This window comes from Conger conger, chromosome 3 (assembly GCF_963514075.1).
Source record: "Conger conger chromosome 3, fConCon1.1, whole genome shotgun sequence".
NCBI lineage: Eukaryota > Metazoa > Chordata > Actinopteri > Anguilliformes > Congridae > Conger > Conger conger.
Genome location: NC_083762.1, coordinates 49,384,149 through 49,409,505, shown reverse-complemented (window position 1 = coordinate 49,409,505; position 25,357 = coordinate 49,384,149). Strand labels below are relative to the sequence as shown.

Genomic DNA, 25,357 nt, shown 5'->3' with positions numbered 1-25,357 from the left:
GAGGCCAATGAGGAGCGGGGTGACATGAGCTGACCTGGGCTGACTGGTGATCTGGCGGGCTGCAGCATTCTAGACCAGCTGGAGGGGCTTGATGGCACAAGCTGGGAGACCGGCTAGGAGGGAGTTGCAGTAATCCAGGCGGGAAATGACGAGCGCCTGGACTAGGAGCTGGGTGGCTTTCTCCGTCAGGAGATGACGGATACGGCGTATATATTGTTGTATAATGACACATTGGATTTGCACATGTTGGATAACTCATTATCTAATAATCAGTGTTTGTTGATGGAATCCTAACACCGTAGGATAAGAGTAGCCATGCAGGTACTTTTTGGTGCTTTTTTCAATCATTGTTTGATTCATATGATGCAAGGTAGCTACCTAATCAATCTACTACAGTCGAAATAGGTACTGTTTTATATCCCTCAACACAGTATAGTTTGCTCCATTCAGCTACCAACTTATGATTTTACTGCTGATAGGTAGGGTAGTAGAGAGGTAGGCAAACAAGAGTGTTAGTTTACGCCAAGCATTCATATGCAAGGTATTGTGGGATAGCTACCTGGCAAGAAGTAATTATCTGTAGATGAAGGCTAATTTGTGGGCATTATTCTGAAATCTCAGTCAGGAGAGCAGTTTTCAGTGTTTTGAAGTTACGTGATAATGGAGGGATACAATACAATTGGTCCGGGTCTATTAATCTTTAAAGCCAGTTTTCTCAAAACTGTTTTTCAAAAATGCAACATTCATAAATATTTACTGAATCTTACCAAGTGATACCTCTTTGTGTAGCTCTCATTCTGTATTTAAACTTGACGATACACTGAAAACATTTTACATTTTTGAAACATGTATCGGAGGCATGGACCTGGCCACATACACTCTTTTGCCATACTCTGCACTATGCTGGTCTTATACACTCAGTTGTTGCTCTGAGATGCTAAACTACAATGTAAACTACATTGTTTATTTTGCACACTGTTTGTACTCACTGTAATGTACTGACAAAAAGCAATGACGTAATGGACTGTTTGATATCCTGCATATTCTCTGGGATGAAATTCCATTTCAGATGTTATCTACACTTCAGGATAAAGGCCCTGGACAATTGCAATTCGGCGCTGAGGCACTCGAGATGTCTGTAAAGTAAGATGAGATCTCAGTTTACTCTGAAATTGTGATAATACTCATGACAGAAGTGTTGTAGTATTTGTAGTTTTAAAATGTTTATTTTTTAATTTTTTATTTATGTTGTGTTCAGAGATGCTCTTCTGCATACCACAGTTGTAATGTGTGGTTATTTGCGTTACTGTCACCTTCCTGTCAGCCAGTCTGGCTGACATGATTGTATGCATTGCACTACTGCCACTCAGTTGGCTGATTAGATAATGACATGAATAAGTAGGTGTAATAATGTTCCTAATAAAGTGCTCGGTGAGTGTATATGTTCAAATATATGGTAAAACTACAGCCGTATACTTTTATTCTAATACATTTCCTCTCATGTTTTCATGTTTTTTATTAAATCATGTAGTTTTTTTCTAAAAACCATGGGAGCCAAAATTATCGGTACCCCTAACAATTTTAAATACAATTTTGTGGGATAGCCAGTGGCAGTGAACAAGTTAAACTGACAGAAATACCAGTTTACAGTGTGGAGGCCGTCTAATGTCAACCAAACGTGTAAACAGTGAAAACTTTTATTCATACTGAAGTTTTGCTCACAACATTCACGTTATTTCAGGGGAATTAGGTTGGCAAGCTAGACTAATGCTGGCTGCACACTGTGTGATAATGGCCGTCTTTTACGATTGTTGCATCACACTGTACTGTACTGATAAGATAATTTCATTGCTGTCAGGCTGTGTATTCAAAAAGTATCACTAAGACAAAATATCAAACTGTGTACTTGCACTTGTGGACAAGCTCTTTTACAGTTCTTTGCGAACTCTGCCGCTGTTTTCAGCCGCCATTAAAATGTTGTTGAAAAAGTATAACTAAAACAAAATATCGAACTCGTTGTGTACTTTACACTTGTGGACGAGCTCTTTTACAATTCTTTGCAAACTCTGCCGCTGTTTTCAGCCACCATTAATCTAACTGATGTAAGAAGCAAAAAGTTAATCGCGAAGAATTATGGGATATCCATTCCAGTGAAGGATACATCGATGCAGCCTTCAAAATCAGTCAAATGAAGGCAACTTAGAGGGCAACATTTCTTACACATTTTGGATACGGACAACACTCAATGCCTCTCTGCATTGAGAATAGCTTTGACAACAACTTGGAATGTCCTGAAAAAGAAAGAAACCGCTAGCATACTGCACAACAGACATCGAACAGGCCGACCAAGGAAAACAACAGCAGTTCATTACAGAAACATTGTGAGAGCTGTGAAGTGAAACCCCAAAACATCAGTCAGTTACAAACCATCTCCACAGGGCCGGGGTGAAGGTATCTCAATCAACCATTCGAAGAAGACTTAGAGAGCAGCAATATAAAGGCTATATCACAAGATGCAAACCACTCATCGGTAGTAAGAATTGGAAGGCGAGAGTACAATTTGCAAAGAAGTACAGACATGAGCCATAAAAGTTCTGGAACAGAGTTTTATGGACTGAGATTAACCTCTAACAAAGTGATAGAAAGGCCTATTGTGGAGAAAGAAGGGATCTACTTGTGATCCAAAACATACAAGCTCATCTGTGAAGCACAGTGGAGGAAGTGTCATGGCTTGGGCTTGCATGGCTGCTTCTGGAGTGGCCTCGCTAATCTTTATTGAAGGTAGCAGCAGGATGAATTCAGAAGTCTACGAAAACATTCTGTCTGCCAATTTACAGAGAAATGCGTCCAAACTAATTGGTAGGAACTTCAGCATGCAGACAATGACCCAAAACACACTGGCAACACAACAAAGAACTTTATGAGGGAGAAAAAGTGAAAGGTTTTAGACTGGCCAAGTCAATCACCAGACCTGATCCCTATTGAGCATGCATTTCACCACCTGAAGAGGAGATTGAAGGGGAAAACCCCCAAACAACACCTGAAAGAGATGGCAGTAAAAGTCTGGAAAAGCATCACAAAAGAAGAATGCAACAGTTTGGTGATGTCAATGGATTGCAGGTTTTATACAGTTATTAATAGCAAGCAAGGGACATGCTACCAAATATTGTTATTTACTTTCATTTACTTAAATACTCTCTGTTCCAATACTTTTGCTCACCTAAAAATTGGGTGGCCTGATACCAAAGGTGCTAAGTAGTTCAACACATCTAGGTGTAAATACCAGGAAATAAAACCTGAAATTCTGAACTCGTCTCCTATTCATCTTTTTATCTTAACCCAAAATGTATTCAGTGTATTGCAGAAACAAAGGAATTAGCCTTGCTGTTCCAATACTTTTGGAGGGGACTGGACATCATTTTCATCACCACTTCATTTGCAAAGCTACAGCTGGTGCACCAGCAAAGAAGGACCAATAGGAAGTATGACTGGACTTGGGTATTTGTTGGGTATAGACAGTTTAAAGCATTTTTAATAATTTTTTATAATTAGCACCTTCCGACTGGGAAAAACAGTTCACGTCACAACATTAAATGTGAGGCAAGGGGTGTCTCGGTGGCGCAGCCTGTAGAGCACTGACCGCATGCTCATTGTGAGCCGCGACGTCGGCGGTTCGAATCCGACCGTCCGACATTTGTCGCATGTCTTCCCCTCTCTCTCGCTCCCATTCTTCCTGTCTCTCTATACTATATACTGTCCAATAAAGCTGAAAAAGGCCTAAAAAATATCTAAAAAAAAAAAAAAATGTGAGGCAAAAAATTTAACTTGTAAAGAAATCAGCCACATGCCACTTCTGTAGCATACCATGATGTTCGCTGGTGTAACTTGAACTTGAACTCACCATTTAGTTCATTGTTTCGTAGGCGTAGTAGGCTACACCATGCCGATGTAAAATTCCAGTTTTATGGAATTTATATTCAACTCCACTTAAGCATTAATTAATCAGGATTTCTGGAATGAATCACCCCTTTTAATGTTGAATCCTATTGCGTTTTTATATAATATGTATAATTGTGAATCCAATTGGCATATTAGAATAATTTAGCCACTCAAAATAAAATAAATGTTATATTTTATACGTACAGTACTGTGCATTTTAGTCATTTGGCAGACGCTTTTAATCCAAAGCGACTTACAAGTGCATAGGTTCTTCCACAAGTTAAAGCAACACATCCATAACTAGTAAAATACACATGAAGTGCTGTTCTAAACATACAGTCATCATAAATGCAATTCCAATTTTTTTTTTTGGGTTAGACAAGAGGGATAGGGATATCGGAAAGGGGGGGATCAGGAGGTAGGACTAAGGTACAGTTTGAAAAGGTGTGTTTTCAGTCTGCGTCGAAATAGGGGGAGGAATCCTGCTGTCCTGACAGTGGTAGGCAAGTCATTCCACCACTGAGGAACCAGAATGGAAAACAGGCGTGAACGTGCAGCGACCGCCAGGTGCTTGTAGTGAGGGAACTATAAGGTGACCAGAGCTGGCAGACCGGAGTGGTCTAGCTGGGGAGTAGGGAGTGATTAAGGATTGGATGTAAGGTGGGGCAGTCCCCTTAGCAGCCTGAAATGCCAACACTAGGGCCTTGAATCGGATGCGTGCGGCAATAGGAAGCCAGTGGAGGCCAATGAGAAGTGGGGTGAATGAGCCAACCTGGGCTGACTGGTGATCAGGCGGGCTGCAGCATTCTGGACCAGCTGGAGGGGCTTGATGGCACAAGCTGGGAGACCGGCTAGGAGGGAGTTGCAGTAATCCAGGCGGGAAATGACGAGCTCCTGGACTAGGAGCTGGGTGGCGTTCTCCGTCAGGAGATGACGGATGCGGCGTATATTGTAGAGGAAGAACCTGCAGGTTCTGGCAGTGGAGGATACTTGTGGAGCCAGGGTGAGGCTGTTATCAAGAGTCACTCCAAGATTCTTTGCCGTATGGGAGGAGGACACTACAAAGTCCTCAACAGTGAGTGAGAGGTTGATTGTTGGAGGGGATGTAAAGAAGCTCAGTCTTGGCCAGGTTAAGCTTCAGGTGGTGGGAAGTCATCCACACAGAGATATCAGCCAAGCAGGCAGAGATCTGTGTGGTGACCTGGGTATTGGGGGGGAAGGAAAGAAAGAGTTGGGTGTCATCGGCGTAAGAATGGTAAGAAAAGCCATGGGAAGAGATATGTTATCTCTACCAAGAGACATGGTGTATAGAGAGAAGAGAACTGAGCCCTGCGGGTTTGTAGGGGGTGAGGGTCAGAGACTGAGCCCCTCCAAGTCACCTGGTAGGAACGACCAGAGAGGAAAACCATGCCAGTACAGATCCTGTGACACCCATCCCAGTCAGCGATGAGAGCAGAATCTCATGGTTGACTGTACCAAAGGCGGCCAACAGGAAGATTTTTTTTTTTTTTTTTTTTTGTCCCCGGTATCTTGGGCAAGCAGTATAATTGATCTGGGTGCCGTGTGTTTTGGGGCCAGTTTGATCTATAACAGGGGAGTATTGGTACCCTTGTATTCTTCCAGAGGTGTCAGATGTTCCCCCTGTTGCTTATTTCATACTTTATTTAGGCATATGGGGATGGGATATGAGATGGGGGGGTGGGGGGGTGGAGTAGCAAGTCTTCGTCTTCGTCTTCGTCTTCTTCCCTGAGTAGGCTGTTACTGCTCTCCTCCCCCACGCCGCAGATTGAGGGGGGCCGGAGGGGGAGGGGGAGGGGGGGGGGGGGGGGGAGTGGCATAGGAGAGGGGAAGGGAGGGGGACACAAGTGATGGGGAGAGACACCAAACATAACAAGACATACGTTCAAGACAGTACAAAGACAACTACAACACTAAAGACTTGGCTGTAACAAGAGAAGAGGTTAGCATCAAGATGAACCAAATATTCACTAAAGTGGTATGTGTGTATACGCGCATGTACGTGGGCGTGAGCAGGTTTGTCACTTCCTGTGGAACGTTGGTGGATGAGGGGCGCGACAGGGCGCGGCTGGCCCCGCCAACCAGTGGCCCCCAAGCATCGGGCCCCCCGCGCACACCCCGGCCGGGTCCCGGGGCCCCTGCCCCCAGGCGGCCACAAGCCCGACCACGCGGGGCCGGCGGCGGGGGCAGGCAGACGGGAACGCCACCCCCCGGTGCGCGGGGCCCATGGGCACAACAGCCCACCACAACAAGCCGGGCCCCCCCCACGCGCGTCGCAGCAGCGCCCACCGGAGCCCCGGCCCCCAGGCGGGCGAGGCGGCGCCCCCCGCGGCGCCCAGACGGCAAACCCCCAGGCCCCGCAGAGACGGGCGGGGCGGGGAGCGGGGGAGCGGGGGGGCGAGGGGGGGGGGCCCGGGGAGCGCGGGGACGCCCACCGCCGGCACCCACCAGCCCCCCCCACCGGCCCCCACCGCTCCTCCCCCAGTGTGGGCGCTAGGTGTGAGCGTGTAGTGTGTATGTGTGATTGTGTGAGTTGTGGGCTGTGTGGATGTCTATGGAGCATTAAAAAAACAAATTGGGAGGACAGTCATGGTGCAGGGGCCTAAACGCTGGCCAACTATCCCTGTCCGCCTCCCAAGGCCCTAGTGTGATATGTGGTGTGGGTGGAGTGTGTCTCTGACTGACGTGCAATTAAAATTGGGGGGAGTGACCAGGGCAGGGGGCTCCCACCGCGGTTGGGCGACAGAGAGCTAGTCTGCCCCATCCCTCCCCCCGGAGCCCTAGTGACATATGGTGACTAATGTTGAAGGTTGAAGTCACCCAGGAGGATCAGGGGAGTGCCATTGTCTGGTGAGGAGCTAAGGAGGATGTCCATCTTGTCCAAGAAGCTCCCCAGAGGACCCGGGGGGCCATAAACAACAATAATAAAGAGTTTGCATGGGGAAGTAACAGAAACCGCATGAAATTCAAAAGAGGAGAAGGAGAAGGATGAAGAAGAAGACACTAGATCTCCATGAGGATGAGATTAGGAGACCTGTGCCACCTCCTCTGCCAGAGGTTCTGGGTGTATGAGAAAAAGAGAAGGCAGAGGAAAGGGCAGCCAGGGGCTGTGTTCTGTTGTGAGAGCTACGTTTCTGTTAAGGCAAGAAAGTCAAGGTTGAGGTGGGAGGTATAGGCTGATATGAAGTCTGCTTTTTGTTCCAGAGGCCACCAGCCGCGCATAGAGAGCAACACCAGCAGATCTGGGGGGGAAGATCAGGTTAGAGATATTCCGGCCATGTTGGCGGGAAGCAAACCTCCTACCTGACTGGGACCTGGGGAGAGGACAGGAATGGGAAGGAAACGCATGGAGGGAACTAGGGTGGACAAGAGGAATCCTACATTGTGAAGTGAGGGCAGGCAGCAAAAACACTCATCAGGCTCTCAGACAGCCTCGATGGACACCCGTAGATAGATGCCTGCCACTTTGTACGCCGAGGCAAGTAGACGAGGCTGCTGCACCCAGCTGCCGCTGGTGCGCTACACAGTACAGAGTTAGTACAAAGTAGGCGTTACGAGGTTCATGTGTCTGGTGTCAGCTTCCGGGATTTTGGGGTTGCCGGTTTGGACCGGCCCCTAGGGTCCGTGCAGCAGCCGTTGGCTGGTCTCTCTCTCTCTCTCTCTCTCTCTCACCTTCGCATACCTCTCCCAATGCATAACTTTTGCGTGGCTGTGTTGCGTTGGCCCTTCCAGGGTTCACCACCCACGTGGCGCAATATTACATTACATTACATTACGTGGCATTTAGCAGACGCTCTTATCCAGAGCGACGTACAACAAAGTGAAAATCAATCACAGGAACAAGTGCAAAAGTAGACCTGAGAGGACAGTACAGTTCCGAGTCCTAGTGTAAACATACAGAAATTCAGAACCCTTGAAGAGTACAATCAACATTCAAACTAGCATACCACAGTTGGTAGCTAGAATACAACAACAGCCAATAAAAACAACAATGCCTATACAAGTAACGATATCTATACATAAGTGCCATTACGGTCTAAGGCTAATCACAGTGATTGTGAGTTGGGGAGGGAAAGGTGTAGCCTGAAGAGATGGGTCTTCAGTCTGCGCTTGAAGGAGGTCAGAGACTCTGCCGTTCTGACATTCACCGGGAGGTCATTCCACCACCGTGGGACCAGGACAGACAGCAGTCGTGAGCGTGAAGTGCAGGTGTGGCGAGGGGGAGGCGCCAGACAGCACAAAGTGGCAGAACGGAGGGGTCTTGTTGGTGTATAGGTCTTGATAAGGGATTGAATATACACAGGGGCTGATCCTTTAACTGCCTGGTATGCGAGCACCAAAGTTTTAAATTTGATGCGAGCCATAACAGACAGCCAGTGGAGGTTGCTGAGCAGGGGGGTGACATGTGAATGTCTGGGAACATTGAATACCAGACGGGCTGCAGCATTCTGGATGAGTTGTAGGGGTCTGATGGCAGATGCTGGAAGGCCAGCCAGCAGAGAATTGCAATAGTCCAGGCGGGACAGGACCATTGCTTGAACAAGGAGCTGAGTGGAGTAGGTGGTGAGAAAGGGTCGGATTCTTCGGATGTTGTACAGGAAGAACCTGCACGCCCGGGTCACCGTAGCGATGTTCGTGGAGAAGGATAGCCTGTTGTCCATCACCACTCCAAGGTTTCTTGCACTAGGGGATGAGGTCACTGTGGTATCCCCTAGTGAGATGGAGAAATCAGAGAAGGGAGAGGTTAAAGCAGGGATGAAGATCACCTCCGTCTTATCTGGGTTGAGCTTTAGATGGTGGTTGCCCATCCAGCTCTGGATGTCTCTCAGGCAGGCGGAGATACGGGTAGAGACCTGTGTGTCTGATGGGGGGAAGGAGAGAAAGAGTTGGGTGTCATCGGCATAACAATGATAGGAGATGCCATGAGCAGAGATAACGGGGCCAAGGGATCTTGTGTAGATGGAGAAGAGGAGGGGTCCGAGGACTGAGCCCTGGGGGACTCCTGTAACAAGGGGGGCGAGGGGTTGACACTCCTCCAGCCCAGGACACCTGGGAGGACCGGCCAGAGAGATAAGATTGGATCCACTCTAAGGCTGTGCCACAGATCCCTGTAGATGCCAGGGAGGCTAAGAGGATGGAGTGGTTGACCGTGTCAAACGCCGCAGAGAGGTCAAGAAGGATCAGGACAGAGGAGAGAGAGGTTGCTCGTGCAGCCTGAAGGGACTCGTTGACAGAGAGGAGTGCAGTCTCCATCGAGTGGCCAGGTCTGAAGCCGGACTGGTGGGGGTCCAGCAGGTTATTCTGAGAGAGGAAGGAAGAGAGTTGGTTGGAGGCGGCTCGTTCAATGGATTTGGATAGAAAAGGAAGGAGAGATACCGGACGGTAGTTTTGAATGCAGGAGGGGTCAAGAGTGGGTTTCTTTAGGAGCGGGGTGATGTAGGCCCTCTTGAATGATGTGGGAAAGCAGCCAGAGGACAGAGAGGAGTTAACAAGGGAGGTGACAAACGGGAGGATGTCAGGCGTGATTGCCTGAAAGAGGTTTGAGGGGATGGGGTCCAGGGCACAAGTAGTAGGGCGGTGGGAGAGCAGGAGGTGAGACACATCAGCATCTGTAAGGGGACAGACAGAGGAGAAACAGGGGGCAGACACAGAAATGGATGCAGGCATAGAAGTGGTGGTGGTCGCGAAGGTGCTGCGGATATCTGCAATCTTCTCGTCAAAAAATACCGCAAAGTCATCAGCAGTGAGTGAGGACTGAGATGGTGGGGGAGGTGTGCTGAGGAGAGAGGAGAAAATGGAGAACAGTTGACGAGGGTTAGAAGTGGAGTTCTGGATTTTTGTTTGGTAGTAATTTCTTTTGGCAGTGGTGTAAGCGGAGGAGAATTCCGCCTGGAGAGACTGGTAGGAAGACAGGTCCGACGGGTCTTTTGATTTCCTCCACTTCCTCTCAGCTGCACGTAGGCCTGGCCTGGAGGAACGTAGAAGGTCAGAAACCCATGGGCTGGGAGGGGAGGATCGAGCAGGCCGGGAGACAAGAGGACAGAGAGAGTCAAGGGCTGAGGAGAGAGAGGAAAGCAGCACGGAAGATGCGGAATCAGTGGGTAGTTTGGAGAAGGATTCAAGAGGAGGGAGGGAAGCGGTGACTCTGGGGGCAAGGGAGGAGGGCGATAGAGAGCGGAGGTTACATCGGACAGAAACAGTGGGGGTGAGAGAAGGGGAGGGAGGTAGAGCAGCTAGGGGGATGGAGAAGGAAATGAAGTGGTGATCGGACTTGTGTAAAGGGGTAACAGTGGGGTTAGAAGAGGAGCAGTTCCTCAGAAAGATCAGGTCAAGAAGGTTTCCAGCCTTGTGAGTTGGGGGAGAGTGCTGCAGAGAGAGGTCAAAGGAGTGAAGTAGTGGTAAGAAGGCAGCAGACTGGGAGGCTTCCAGGAGCAGGGGCAAGTGTATTTTGATAAAACCCACATTATTTGTGGGATTTCCGATGGATTTACGTTTGATAAATGAGGCCCAATGTGTTTTATTGGAGATTTGCAAATTGACAGAATGTTTACAGCTATATTGGTTTGGCACTGCAGGGACACTAGCATTTGGAACACACTGGCATTGAATGGGTTCATTTAGTTAATCTCAGTCTAAAGGAACAATATTGTGTCATTCTGTTACTTCCTGTTTAGTTAGAGCATAAATTGAGGTAACAAGCCTGCAAAATCCCTTTGTCATCGATCAGCCAAAAAACTCATTTTAGCAGAGACAGATGGCAATTGACCATCACAAGTCTGGTAATGGGTACAAGAAATACATAAACAGAGATTGCTGGCATCTTGGGGTCACCATGTCTAAACGAAAACTCTTTGGAAGGGTGGCATGAAGACAGCCCTTACTGTGCACAAAGCCAATCATCTGGAGTTTGCTAAACCTCATTGGAATTATGATTGGAAGACGATTTCAGATCAATGGCACAAAGAATTCAACAAAGTACCAGGGCTGCATTTCCCGAAGCCTTCTTAACGCTACATCGCTCGTAAGTTATACCTTAAGCTCTACCTTAACATTTCAGCATGTTTTCTGAAACATTCTGAGCTAAGTATACCGTAGCACTTTTGTAAGGTTGGTCTGGACCACTCTTAGCTATACCTTATCAATGTTGTCAGTTCACTCCGCTAGTGGCCACCACTGTTATGACCACAAGCTGCTGAAATCAGCTGTTGCTCTTAGTTACATCTCAATCTGTTAAACAATATGTACACTAATAATTCTACAGTTGTAGTTGGCTAATAATATTAATAAAATACCATATTAATAGGACTGTTTTCATGCAAAGAATTAAATTGTACATTTCAAAGAATGCATGTTGCACTTTATTGAACATGTTGCCATGATATTCATAAATTGACGATTTCCCACTCTCTCTGTGGGCTGGAGCGATGTTTAACCATAGTTCTTTCTTTGTTTTGTTCGACACCGTAATCCTAAAACTGGAAAATAATGTTTCTTTATTCAGCACCATGTCCATCTCCATTTTGTTTGCTGTGAAGCTGGTGGACCGCTTCTTTGTTTTTTTTTCCACCATAGCTTATGTTGTTTTGTGTGGGTGCATTTAGCTTGTTGCTGCGCTTTTATTGAAAACGTCAGCTAATCAGAGAAAATAGTGAATTATACCAGTAATTTGATGGTGCTTCTGGCAAATCAACCCTGATTGGAAAGTAATTTAAGGCACCATGACAAAGATATTAAAATAATGTCAATTAAACATGACATGCCAAAGAAGGCCTATTGTTAGGTGGTGTAGCGGGACGAGGTGTGATACCACGTCCTGATATCACAAACGGTATATATAATTTGGCGAAAATTATATATACAGTTGGATAATTTTGTTTGTAAGTTTTTTATTCTATTCATAAGTTTCCACCAGTCGTGATGATGCAATATTTTTTAAGTATTCCTGCACTGTTTCATGAAGAACACTACAAGTTAGCAGTTCATTCATGTGGAAAACAGGAATAGCACATTTTGGTCTTGTTGGGTCCCTGAGGCGCTAACGTCCATACCTAAAATAGTCGCATCCTTTGCGATGCACATAATGACCGATGTGACATGCGGTAGGATCAGTAGACAAGAGTTCAGAGAGCAAGTTACGGTACAGGATTCCTTCAGCAATCAAGTGTAAATTATAAATAATCTACTAAAATTTGATATATAAATGAAATTCTTAAAGTGGAGTCAGATTAAATGAAGGTATATTTATAGGCACTATTTTGGAGATGCTTTGTCAGCCCTTACCGGAATAAAGTGGAAGTCAGAGTGGTACGACTATCTTCTTAACTTGGTTTATTCATTGGCCATCATTGGGTTAGCTTACAGATTTTCCAAGGAGATACCACACTTACTCCATCACACTGTGCAAGGAACCTCGGTGTGGTGATGGACAGCAGACTGTCACTCTCCGAGAACATTGCATGCAGGTTCTTCCTATACAACATACAGAGAATCCGCCCCTTTCTCACCCCCTACTCGACCCAGCTCCTGGTCCAAGAGATGGTTTTGTCCCACCTGGACTACTGCAATTCCCTCTTGGCTGGCTGCCCAGCGTCCACCATCAGACCCCTCCAACTTATCCAGAATGCAGCAGCTCGTCTGGTCTTCAACCTTCCTAAATACTCACGTCACCCCCCTCCTTACTTCCCTCCACTGGCTGCATGTCATGGCTCGCATCAAATTCTAAACATTGGTGCTAGCCTTCCAAGCAGTTAAGGTGTCTTCCCCAGCTTACCTCCAAAAAATTATCATACCCTACACCCCTGCCAGACCTCTTCGTTCAGCCTCCACAGGCCGCTTGGCACCTCCCCCTCTCCGAACTTCCACCTCACGCTCATGACTACTGTCTGTTCTGGCTCCACGGTGGTGGAACGAATTCCCCGTTGAGGTCAGAACTGTAGAATCTCTCCCCACCTTCAAGCACAAGCTGAAGACACACCTCTTCAAGCAGCACCTCTCCCTATCCCTCCCTACCTCCCTGTGAACCTTAATTGTTGTCTTTGTGATTTACGTAGTGTTTCGGTATTTTTAGTTGGCTAGGTAAGCAGTATTTGGATAGTTAAGTTTGGTCACTTTTGCTTTGTTGTTTGTTTATTTGTTAATTTAAAAAAAGGCCCTGGTCCTTATCTTATTGAAATTGTACTTCCCTCTAGGGTCTTTCAGCACACTTAGCCCTGGTTATGGGTATGCACTTTGTTGTACGTCGCTCTGGATAAGAGCGTCTGCCAAATGCCAATAATGTAATGTAATTTGCGTGTTGCGGTTTGTAAAAAATATTTTTCTAAATCAAATAGGCCCTGGTCCTTATCTTTGTTGTGCAGGTAGCAGTTGAAATTGTACTTTCGATTGTTATACGTCGCTCTGGATAAGAGCGTCTGCCAAATGCCATTAATGTAATGTAATTTAAGGGCTTACAGATTTAAGTCTGGAGACTGAGATGGTCATGGAACATGGTTGTTTTTACTTAACAATTTCTGTATGGATTGTCCGTTATGTACGGTACTGAGGACCCAAAAGCAGACCAAGGGATAATCGAAAAACGTTGTTTATTCAGTCCAAGGTTCAGAGCCAAGAGATAAACAGTCAATGCCCAAATCAGAATGCAAAAGAAAAGTCAAAAAAACAATCAAAGGTCAAAATCCAGGGAGTTACAAAAATGAAGGTACAAAAGGGTTTGAAAAGGCGAAGCAAATAATCAAAAAACCAAAGAAACAGATGGGCAACAAAACAAGAGGACAAGGCAAACTCGGAAATCAAAACAAAGAAGTAAAAGTCGTAAGAATCTCAATAAACAGGCATACTTAAATCTCAGCACTGAATATGATCAGCATTCTGACAATGAGAATTGCGGAGACTGAGGTTTAAATACATGAGGGAAGGTGACAATCTAGGAGGGGCTTGGGAGAAATGTGGGCTAAACAAATAGACAACAGGTGGGAAACATAATAGGGTAATGATACAATAACAGGGGGGTTTGCAACCATTCCTGGCAGGTTTGCAACCATTCCATATGTTTTATGCCTTTTTATTATTTATTACAGTGCTAAGCGATATGTTTAAGTGTTTATTTATTTTTTGGTACCCATTACCTGACTGTGAATTACCATCTGTCTCTTCTAAATTGACTGTTCTTTGGCTTGTCTTATGCTGATGGTTGACAAGAGAATTTTGCATGCTTGTTACCTTATTTTTATACTCTAGTGAAGCAGGATGTGATATAACGACACAATATAGTTCATTTAGACTGACTAAAATTAGTCATTTAAACTAAATTAAAGTAAAATTGTATTGCTAAATTGTATTTGTTTTTTTGTTTTATTTTGGTTTTGTTTACTGATCACTCTGTTATAGCTACAGATAATGTGCAGACACCCCCCTCAAGCTGGTCTAGGGCATTTGCACATTTAAACTTATTGTATCACAGATACACACGTATGCACACGTATAACTTAGTCATTAAATGAATCTCCTCCGCTTAACAGTTCTTATCAAATCTTACCAGATTGTTGAGTCTGTTGAGTCGCAATAATTTTGGCAGCTATGGTTTTCAGAACAAAATATATAAAAACATTGAAACATGAAAGTAAATGTATTTAAATGAAAGTATATAGTTTCCTATATGTTTGAACATAAAATATAGATCATTATCCATGTTGTTTATTATATGCTGCAATTGTGGGTAAATTATGAGTTCAAATATTTAAAAAATATAGCTGCCATTGCCCAATATGTGGGCATTAAACAAAATTAAATTGTCAAGCTAATTTTATAGGTGTTTGCAGCTGATTGTTTCATTCGGCTTTAACAAATTATTCTAAAATGGAAGTACACAAGTTATCCTTGGAGATTGCTGACTCAGAGCTCATCTCAGTTGCTTATTTGCATAAATTACTTGGTGACTAAGACAAGAATGCTATACTCTTAGCTCAAGCAACTGGGGCACAAAAAGAATGTGCAACCCATCTTTACAATGCAATGTTATGTCAATTATGTGTTGGAAAATGTGTTGGTTTGCTGTTCGTGTGCTGTCCCACGCATGACATGAGCTGACTCCTGACCTCATCTGTGTGCCCAGTGGTGTGCGGAGGGTGATACATGGCTGGGATAGAGAGGCGGACTCCATGTGGATGAACTCACCTGGCACAGGAAATGCATCAGGCACTCCGGTGAAGGAGGAGCAAGCTGCAGTGACTCAGCTGCTAGAAAGGAGACAAAATCGGCACTAGCCTTGTATGCATTTTGCTGTGAAACATTAAAAAATGTGGCCTAAATCACACAGGATAAGATGAGGTAACTGATTCTTGACTCAATTAAAACAAGTGACAAATAAATAATTGATAATTGTAATGAAAGTTATTTAAACATAAATCTGAAAACATTAAGCTTATTGTTTATTGTCTGAAGGTAGTGTAATTCTGTAGAGCATGCACATCTTGCAAATATGCAGAGATGTAATCGTTCATAAATTCAGAGCAGGGTGGTAACTTACAAAAGCGCATTACTGAATATTCAGATGAACACAGAGAGAAGTTGCAATACAGCAATGTATTTACCAATATGATCGTAAGAAATACACTTGTTCTTGGAGGTCTGTTTAGCGAGTTATTTAGTTAGTTATTTCTGCTTTTTTCTCGAATGTAGATACAGTATGCTAATATTGATTGTGCGAGGACACCCAGTTTTAGAATCCTGGCTATTCATGGGCTGGAATTCATGTTGAATGTGAATATTATGTTCACTCACATATTAATGAGTAAAGATTAAGAAATCACAGTGGTTTTATTCATCTAATTTAAAACTTTTAAAACGATTACTATTGTGTGTCAATAGGTGCATTGTGAAGTCAAGATTCTTAGGTTTGTTGCATCTGTATGGTAAAATCTCATAAAGTGAATCATCCAAATAGAAAGGAAAGTTGATTTGATCTTGTCGGTGTCACTGGTTACACTTCCAGCCCCAGAGGGTTAAGCAGTTTACATAAATACAATAATGCAGATAAAAATCACTCAAATAACATACCATAAATCACAAACACTTGTGTGACCAGTGACCACATTCACATCCAGATCCTCTCATCTGTGTAATACACCTCACTCAATACACTGAGCTCGCATGGATTATTGGTTTCAAAATAAGTAAGGTTGAAACAGAACTACACCACACCTTGCTATCCGGTGATATCTGTCCCTCACCCACACTATGGTACAGTCAGCCTAAAGTAACCAGCTAGGCTACCAACCAAGATTACAATGAACAGGCTTATTTCAATTCAGCTACTTCTCTATTTTAGGAGCTAAAAATGTATTCATTAACATGACCAGAGCTCACGCCATACGAAGTGCTGCCATTCATGCTTTGAAATGTTTGGGGTATGTCTATATTATACACGTATTGGTTGCAACCCAGAACATACAACTGATAAGGTTTGGTTAGGAACACCCAGTGACTATAGTTCATACCAGGGCTGCAATCAAGACAGCGAAGGTTCATAGCGAACTATGTTTGCAGCAAACAGTTATTGTTGAATGATTTTAAATGAACATTCCATTAGTTTTTTAATTCATATTAGATTCCGCAGCTATTTCTGTTTGTGGCGCCTACCTTTTCAAATTGTGCCGCTCCAAACTTAGCTTTTGGCAGGACCGGGAATCAAACCCCAGTCTGGGACCAGGAATCGAACCCCGGTCCAACTGCAACGAACTGCAAACGCAATTCTACTGCATCTTAGCCTGTTGTACCACCACGGCTCTACTAATTGCCATGTGAGAACAATTTGTGATGGTTTGTGATTCCTTGTTTGTCTGTTTATTTACATCTATGTTTTCTTGTTTAGTATATTAGATCTGTTGGTCAGAGTTGGTCATATGTTGCTATTGCCATCACTCTGATATAAATTAATCTTCATCTAATAAGATCTTTTTCCAGAACTGTGGTTGCTCTTTTACAGTGTTTCATTTTGCGGGCTGCTTCTGCGGTAAGAATTTTGCTGGCCGGGAAAAAAAAATTGCGAGGTTCCGACAGTAGGGGCAGTTCTGTTGTATTTCGGCCAGTAACAGACAGAGAAGTCATTTGTAGCAAGATTGCCCATAATCCATAGTGGTTTAGGGTTTGCTTTTCACAGAACCACCACCAGGTGGCAAATGTGAGGGTATAGCTGGTATCAGAATGTGCGTAAACAAAGCTTGCAAAGATACTCCCAGGTGGTGGTGTGGGTTCTCAGGTCAACAAATTATCAGTCCAATTACAAATAAAAATCCAATTTATGAAATCAGGAGTAAAGTGTTGAATAATAGGCCTTTATTCCATCAGATGGAATCCAAGAACAAAAAAAAGCAGCAGCACACACACACACACACACACACACACAAACACACACACAAACACACACACACACACACAGCGTGAGCAGAACAAGCTAAATCATCTGAGCACTCTGAGCCCACACACTTTGCAAAACAGTTTCTTATATCTCATTTTCGTGGCCTCTCCCTCTGTCTGGGTACAGCTACATCTTCTCCAGTCACGCCATAGTTGTTTCTGATTGGCTTTTACACACAGCGCGATTGTCTTACACCTTCTCATCCATATCTCAGAAACTTTTCATCAACCCCCCTCAACATTTTACTCCAAGAAAACATTCTTTCCAGTGTTTTAAGGAGAAACAGAAATAATACAATTCAGTGCAGTGTACTTCAATGCTGGGAATATATAAAAAATAATACAATACAGTGCAAATATCATACTTCAGTGTACTTCTTCAGTGTTGTGTTAGTGCAAATTAGTACAGATACTGATACATAGAATAACATAAGATAATCATACTGATTAATAAGGTAAACACAGAATAACTAGGAATAACTAGGTAAAATATTCTATAGTGGCCACTGAACAAATTACTTCAAAACCGACGGTAGAACTATGTAGAAACAGTTCAATCGTATTGTGTTTTGGACTGTAATGCCAAATGTAATCAGGCACAGTGGATTGGGTTTTTTCTGATTCTTAAAAGGGAGGATCCTACAGTCTTAGTTTATAGGGCGATCTTAGTTTTGACAGGTGCTTGCAGTCAATGACAGCTGACAGAGACACACGACATAAGTTTCAAAGTGTCAGAAACAGGGGAATTGTTTTGTACAGATAACGTTAGCTAATACACACCAGACATCATCAGTGGCTATATAGAGAAACACTGGGATGATAACTTTGCAAACGTGAAACCTTAAATCCGACTTTGCCTGTTGTAAAACTAGTTAGCTAAGTTGTAAACAGAAAGAGTTGTTAGCTGATACAGAGAGCATTTCTAAATGAGAAACGGTTTGGCTGCATCGAGATGGGAAAGTCTGTCTTTGCTTATCCGTCTTAGTTTTCAAAAGCAAGTGTATCTGCATATTGGGCCTCTGGGTCGCTGCCAACACAATGAAACATTATAATATGTCATTTTTAATGTATTCCCATGCACTGGGAAGATGAAAAAATAATATAATTCAATGTTTCAGTCTGGTGGCATTTTCAAAAAAGCAAGTAAATTAAATTAGACTCAAGAATAAAAGCATACATTTGTAACCAATTACTTGTACATAGTATGAGCAAGTGGTTAATATTTATTTGCTAGTGATTATGTGAGTGATTATGCACAGTAGCCTACTTCTTGGCAAACTGAACGTTGCCATGCTGTTTTTGCGGCTAACCAGTGGTTTACATCTTGCAGTCAGGGATGTGATTTGTCTGTCTTAATGACCCAAATCAATGACTCAAGTGAATCATGGGGATCTGTAAAATGTTTTTTTTGTTTTTGTTTTTTTTTTTTTTAAACTTTCTTTTTATTTGTAAACATTTTTCACACACTAAGAACAACACACAAAAATAAGAAAAAAACTAACATGAGGTCATGGAATGATCAGTCAGTTAAAACAAATTTGCTTTTCCAAGTTAAATAAAATAAAAAATATCAGTGCAAACAATCATGAGAGATCAGTCTCATTGGCTAAATAAACTGTAGACCCACCATAACACTTCTCCCACCATTTTTCTCCTAACTCTTTTTGGAGACGTATGGAGTAGGTCATCTGCTCTCGAAGATGCAATTGCTTGACAATACTGATAAAGAGGCCAGCCGTCGGACCATTCTTCTGAAGCCAGGTTTTCGTAATGGCCTTTTTACTTGCTGCCAGAAAGACCTTTAAAAGGTAGGTATCACCTGTACTTAGCCCATCAGGGATAAGTCCAAGATAAAGGGATGTGAATGATATACTGACACTAAAACCCAAGGTTCTTGAAATGATTGCAGCCACTTCCCTCCAAAAAGTCTGAATAGATGGACAAGACCAAAAGATATGTGCATGATCAGCCATGATCTCTCCACAGTCCCTCCAGCAACAGAGCTGAGTGCCAGTTTGTTTAGACTTCTTTTTAGGAGTGATAAAAAAAACGAATCAAGTTTTTCCAACAGAAGTCTCTCCAGGTCAGGGAGTTGGTGGAGGATGACTGTATTTTCCAGGTATTCAGCCACATGTCCTCAGTTATTTTGATGTCTAGCTCTTTTTCCCATCTTTGTTTCACATAATCTGTCGTGTTCTTATTCAGGGATGTGATGCCATGATATAATTTGCTTATAAGGCCCTTGGTACCTCCTGAATTGTAAGCATCAATAAATATATGAATGACCATTGGTGGATCTCTTGGATTAGGACCTTTTACATCTTTATAAAAATAGTCACGAAGCTGCAAATACCTATAAAAGTCCTGTCTATCCAACCCATATGTCCGACATAAATCATCAAAACTATTAAGTTCCCATTTTTTTAACTATTTTACAGATGGAGGTGATACCAGAAAAGACCCATCTTCTATACCTACCATCTTGCGATGCTAGCCTAAAATCAGGGTCATATGCTGGCCATCTAAGCAGTTTAACCTCCCTTTGGAGTTGGAAGCGTTTAACCACCTCCACCCAAACTTTCAATGAAAGATTCACCCATTGACTCTCCGTCTGTAACAGTTCCTTCTTCCTGCCAACAGAGCCAAGCAATGACTGTATTGGTATATCTATTAAAGATAACTCCATGCTCTTCCATTTGGCCTCATAAGATGGGTTACACCAGTACACAAGAGGCCTCAATTGAGCAGATAAATAATAATCCCTTAAGGATGGGAGGGCCATGCCCCCACTCTCCCCCGGCAACCGAAGAGAGAAATTTCACCATTGGTCTATTTTTGTCCCAAATAAATCGTGAAATCTGTTTATTCCACTCTCTAAATTGTTTCAGAGGGATTTCTACTGGAAGTGATAAAAAAAGATATAATAACCTGGGAAGAATGTTCATTTTAACCGTTCTAATTCTGCTGCCAAAGTCAAGAGGGAGCAAGCCCCATCCATCAAGGTCATCATATATTTCCTTGCTAATATAATTATAGTTAATAGCAAATAACCGTGACAAATCTTTGGGTAAACCCACTCCCAAGTATTTGATGTGTGACGAGTCCCAATTAAAATTATACTTTACGGTGAATTCTTGCGTGGGAGTGTAGTGAAATGTCATAACCTGAGTTTTGTGCATGTTAAGGACATAACCTGAATATACCCCATATGTTTCCAACATTTTCATTAGTAGAGGCAGCCCTGAACCTGGATCCTTGATTGTAACCAGAACATCATCCGCGTATAACCCTATTTTATACTCCACTCCTCCTATAGATATACCCTTCAATCCTGTCTCCTGTCGTATTGCTTGGGCCAGAGGTTCAATGAATAAATTGAAGAGACTGGGACTGGCGGGGCAGCCCTGCCTGCAGCCACGTTGCAGAGTTATGGAATTAGAAAGGCTACCATTAACCTTTATTCTTGCAGTAGGAGAAGAGTAAAGTGCCTGAATACAACGTATAAAATCTTCACTAAAGCCGAATCTGCTCATTACTAGATAGAGAAACTCCCACCCCACCGAATCAAAAGCCTTTTCAGCATCTAAACTGAGAACAACAGCACTAACATTTTCCTTATTAATCTGTTCAATGTAGGGCTCTCCTTATATTATCTTGAGTTTGTCTATTTTTTAGAAATCCTGTTTGGTCCTCATCTATTAACATAGGCATTACAGCTTCCATCCTCTTTGTTAAGATGGTAGCATAAAGTTTATAATCTGTGTTTAAGACACTGATAGGCCTGTATCCTTTACAATCCTTCCTGTCTTTTCCTTCCTTGGGGATAACTGATATGAAAGCTTCCCTCCAAGATGGGGGGGTCCTTGTTATACATAAAGAAGTAGTCTATCCTTGAATAGACTGTGTGTCGTGCCGAATAAAAGGTGTATCCTGGGGCTGATCCATGCACGGACCGCCATACATCAGTTAGTCCCAGGTCTTTAAGTACCTTGTCTATACGTTTTTCAATAGGAGTCCTTCTTCTTTTCCTGTTGGTTGTATCCAGTAAAGGGTTGAGAAGCATATTAAAGTCTCCTGCACAGATAAGGGTCCCACATGTCTCTGAAGCAATCAAATCAAAGATCTTTCTAAAAAAAGACATATCACTACCTGGGGGGGCATAAACATTAAATAATGTAACCTCTTTTTGGTCTATTTTCCCCTTTATCAAAACAAATCTACCCTGTCTATCACTTATTTCAGATATGTATTCAAACCGAATCGAATTGGAAATCAATACAGCAACCCCCCTTTTTTTACCGTTTTTATATGATGAGAAAAAAGTATTCCTAAAGCCCAGTTTTTTCGTGTTCAGTACCAGAAAGATGAGTTTCCTGCCAAAATGCTATGTTTACCTTCATATACATTCAATGAAAGTATATTATAATGTTGGTAATGCATTAGTATTATGTTTGAAACCTTGCACTTGTACCATCCCAGACCTCAAAAAATAACAATATAACACACAAAAAAGAGAACTTAAAAAACTATAATACAGAACATTAAACTGAGCTTCCAACTGAAAAGGCGCCATGTCGCCTTTGACAGTGAGGGGAGTTGGCCACTAACCCTCTCTACTATCTCTGCATGGATGACTTCCCATCACCTGAAGCTCAACCTTGCCAAAACTGAGCTTCTCTACATCCCTGCTAAGTCCTCTCCGTCAATCGACCTCTCTCACTGACTGTGGAGGACTTTGTAGTTTCCTCCTCCCGTACGGCAAAGAATCTTGGGGTGACTCTTGATAACTGCCTCTCCCTGGCTCCACAAGTATCCTCCACTGCCAGAACCTGCAGGTTCTTTCTGTTTAATATACGCCGCATCCGTCATCTCCTGACGGAGAAAGCCACCCAGCTCCTAGTCCAGGCGCTCGTCATTTCCCGCCTGGATTACTGCAACTCCCTCCTAGCCGGTCTCCCAGCGTGCGCCATCAAGCCCCTCCAGCTGGTCCAGAATGCTGCAGCCCGCTTGATCACCAGTCAGCCCAGGTCGGCTCATGTCACCCCGCTTCTCATTGGCCTCCACTGGCTTCCTATTGCCGCACGCATCCGATTCAAGGCCCTAGTGTTGGCATTTCAGGCTGCTAAGGGGACTGCCCCACATTACATACAATCCCTGATCACTCCCTACTCCCCAGCTAGACCACTCCGGTCTGCCAGCTCTGGTCGCCTTACGATTCCCTCTCTACGGGCACCTGGCGGTCGAGCTGCACGTTCACGCCTGTTTTCCGTTCTGGTTCCTCAGTGGTGGAATGACTTGCCTACCACTGTCAGGACAGCAGAATCCCTCCCCCTATTTCGACGCAGACTCAAAACACACCTCTTCAAACTCTACCTTAGTCCCCCCTCCTGATTTACCCCTCCCCCCCCTTCTGATACCCCTATCCCTGTCTAACCCCCCCCCCCCCCCAAAAAAAAAAAAAAAAAAAAAAAATTGCACTTATGATGACGACTATATGTTTAGAACAGCAGTCCAGGTGTATTTTTCTAGTTCTGGATGTGATGCTTTGACTTGTGGTAGAACCTATGCACTTGTAAGTCGCTTTGGATTAAAAGCGTCTGCCAAATGACTAAAATGTAAATGTAAAATGTAAGTGGGGCCCCTCGGTTGCAAAAAACAAAACGAAAAATAAAATAAAATAAAATCTTGTGGCTCTGTCTAGTGTCTATGAACTTGTAGACAAAAAAAAGTATTGTGACTGTCTATGAACTATAGGTATCAGCCTACATTATAATCCGACAATAAGACGAGTAAATCGCTCACTCATCCTCTGCTGTAGATTCCACCCCTATCCTATGATACTCCTTCAATCTCTCCCGAACTTGCCGTTGGAACCGGGTCTTCTCCCCGTCGTTCCGGGGCTCGGTCGTCTCCCACGGTAGAAGTCAGGCCAGCGTTTCCTCTGTTATGCCCTTTCTCTCGGTCCCACGAATGGCTTCGCCCAAGGTGAATCCCGTTTTCCGAAGATCCTCCACTGCTTGCGTCGCACTGTTATACAGAACAGTGCCCAATTCAAAGAAGACGCGCATTCTGGTCAGCGGAGTCTGGAAGCGTATTCCCCTCAGCATTCTCCTTCAGCGTCTTCTTAATAGGTATATATTCCTTCCTCTCGTTTTGCACGTCCGCTGCATAATCATGGTCAAAATACACTCGCTTGGTTTGGAAACTGGGTTGCTTCTTCCAGGCAGTATGGAGGATCTTCTCTTTGATTGAGAAATGGAGGAACCTGACCACCATAGAGCGTGGTGGGGCTTTTGCGGGTGGTTTTGGTGCGAAGGCACGGTGTGCGCGTTCTATCCCCAAGTCACGGTCACGGTCCCAGCCGAGACCGTCTCCCAATTCCGATTTTATCAGGCTTTCAACGAACCCAGCTGCGGAGGTGCCCTCGGCGTCCTCCGGGACGCCATAGATCCTGATATTGTTGCGCCTAAAGCACCCTTCTAGGTCAGACACTTTATCTTGTAGCACCCGTTGATCACTGAGCAGCTGGGTGAGGGTGTCTTTGACTCCAATATCCCACCGTTCCATGTCAGCCATAGCTTCCTCCATCCTCCCCAAGCGCTCCACTGCTCCTGCTATCTGGCCTACCGCGTCTTGAATCCTCAGGTTTATTCCCGTCGTGAGTTTGTCCATTTGTTTTTTAATGTCTTCTCGAATGTCGTCTCTGAAGTCGGAGAAATTGCTTTTCAGTTCCGCCTGAAGCGTTGCCATCCCCATACTCAAAGCTTCGCTCACCACTCTTCGAATTGAGTCCAACATTTCGCTCTCTCTGGGGCCTCCATCTTGTCCTGTCGCCATTGGGACTTCGCTAGCCGCCCCTTCTCTCCCCTTTTCTCGTTCGTTAGGCTTTCGTAACCCACCACCTCTTTTCTTTCCTTTATCCCCATCCATCATTACGTCAAAGTATATCAACTTGAATGAATACAAATTCTTGAATTAGGGAAAATTTAAGGCTGATACCGGAGCTCTGTAAACTAAGCTGCCATGTCACGTAGCGTGCCACCGGAAGTCCCTGTAAAATGTTTTTGTTGTGTATTAATTTCCCCTCTCACTTTGCCATTCACTCTGATGTTTTGACTTCTTCTATGATTTCAATATTTCTGCTGAAACTCGTCTATAAATTTTATTAAATCCCTGAACCCACATAAATCACTCCTTTCACCCCCTTACATTCATTTTATTTTTTTCTAAGCAGAGACAATGGAGGGTATTGATATAATTTCAGTCGAAACACAAAACTTTTGTTAAAACAAAAGCTATTGAGATCTAAGATCAATGTTATTTTTCATCAAATATGGTTAGAGGTATCAGTGTTTGTATTTGCTTAATGCTGGGAAGTAGACCTTGAATTTTTTAAATAGAAACTACATTGGAGTCGAAAACAATGTTTTACTGCCACAGTCTCTCGCTCCCCAGCTCCCATTCCCCCCCACCGCATGGACTTTGACTATGGGTGAATTCGGGGGGGGGCTTGTGTGGTGATCATACATTGTAACATAATTCACCAACGGAACTGTTAGGTTAGGCAAAGGGCTTTCGCCAGGGTTCCATTTAGAGATACACAACTACTGTTCACGCTCTTTCTTCTGTTTTGCTGCTGTTGACATTTGCGGTATTAAAAATGCTGGGCTAATGTTGAATAAACGCCTCAATTTCAACACTCCGCCTCCGACTGCCGTCTCTCGGCACAACAACATTTCCATTGACATTGTGCAGTATAACCTAACAGTTGCAGAAATCTGTAGTTAAATCCCTGTAGTTTACCTCCAGGCATGCTAGTCGATCGTGTGTCATTTTTTTAAATGCATCGGTTAAAATGATAAGTTTCATGTTCCCTATGGCTTCTGCCTGATGGACTTGATTGGCATGTAATCTGTAAATATGCTGCTGTTAACAACTAATACAATCGTATCAGTGATAAAAGCACACACAGTGTCCTACATTAAAA

At 43.8% G+C, this 25,357-nt stretch overlaps 1 protein-coding gene across 1 annotated transcript in view; it reads left to right on the top strand.

Annotated features, from left to right (window-relative positions):
- LOC133124977 (tropomyosin-like) overlaps positions 1-15,409 on the top strand; it is a 40,326-nt gene extending 24,917 nt beyond the window's left edge. Inside the window, exons 12-13 of the mRNA XM_061236615.1 lie at positions 1,070-1,143; positions 15,068-15,409. Of these exons, the coding sequence (XP_061092599.1) occupies positions 1,070-1,143; positions 15,068-15,218 (225 nt within the window). The 3' untranslated portion in view covers positions 15,219-15,409. The remainder of the gene's footprint in view (positions 1-1,069; positions 1,144-15,067) is intronic.
- Positions 15,410-25,357: the final 9,948 nt, after the last annotated feature.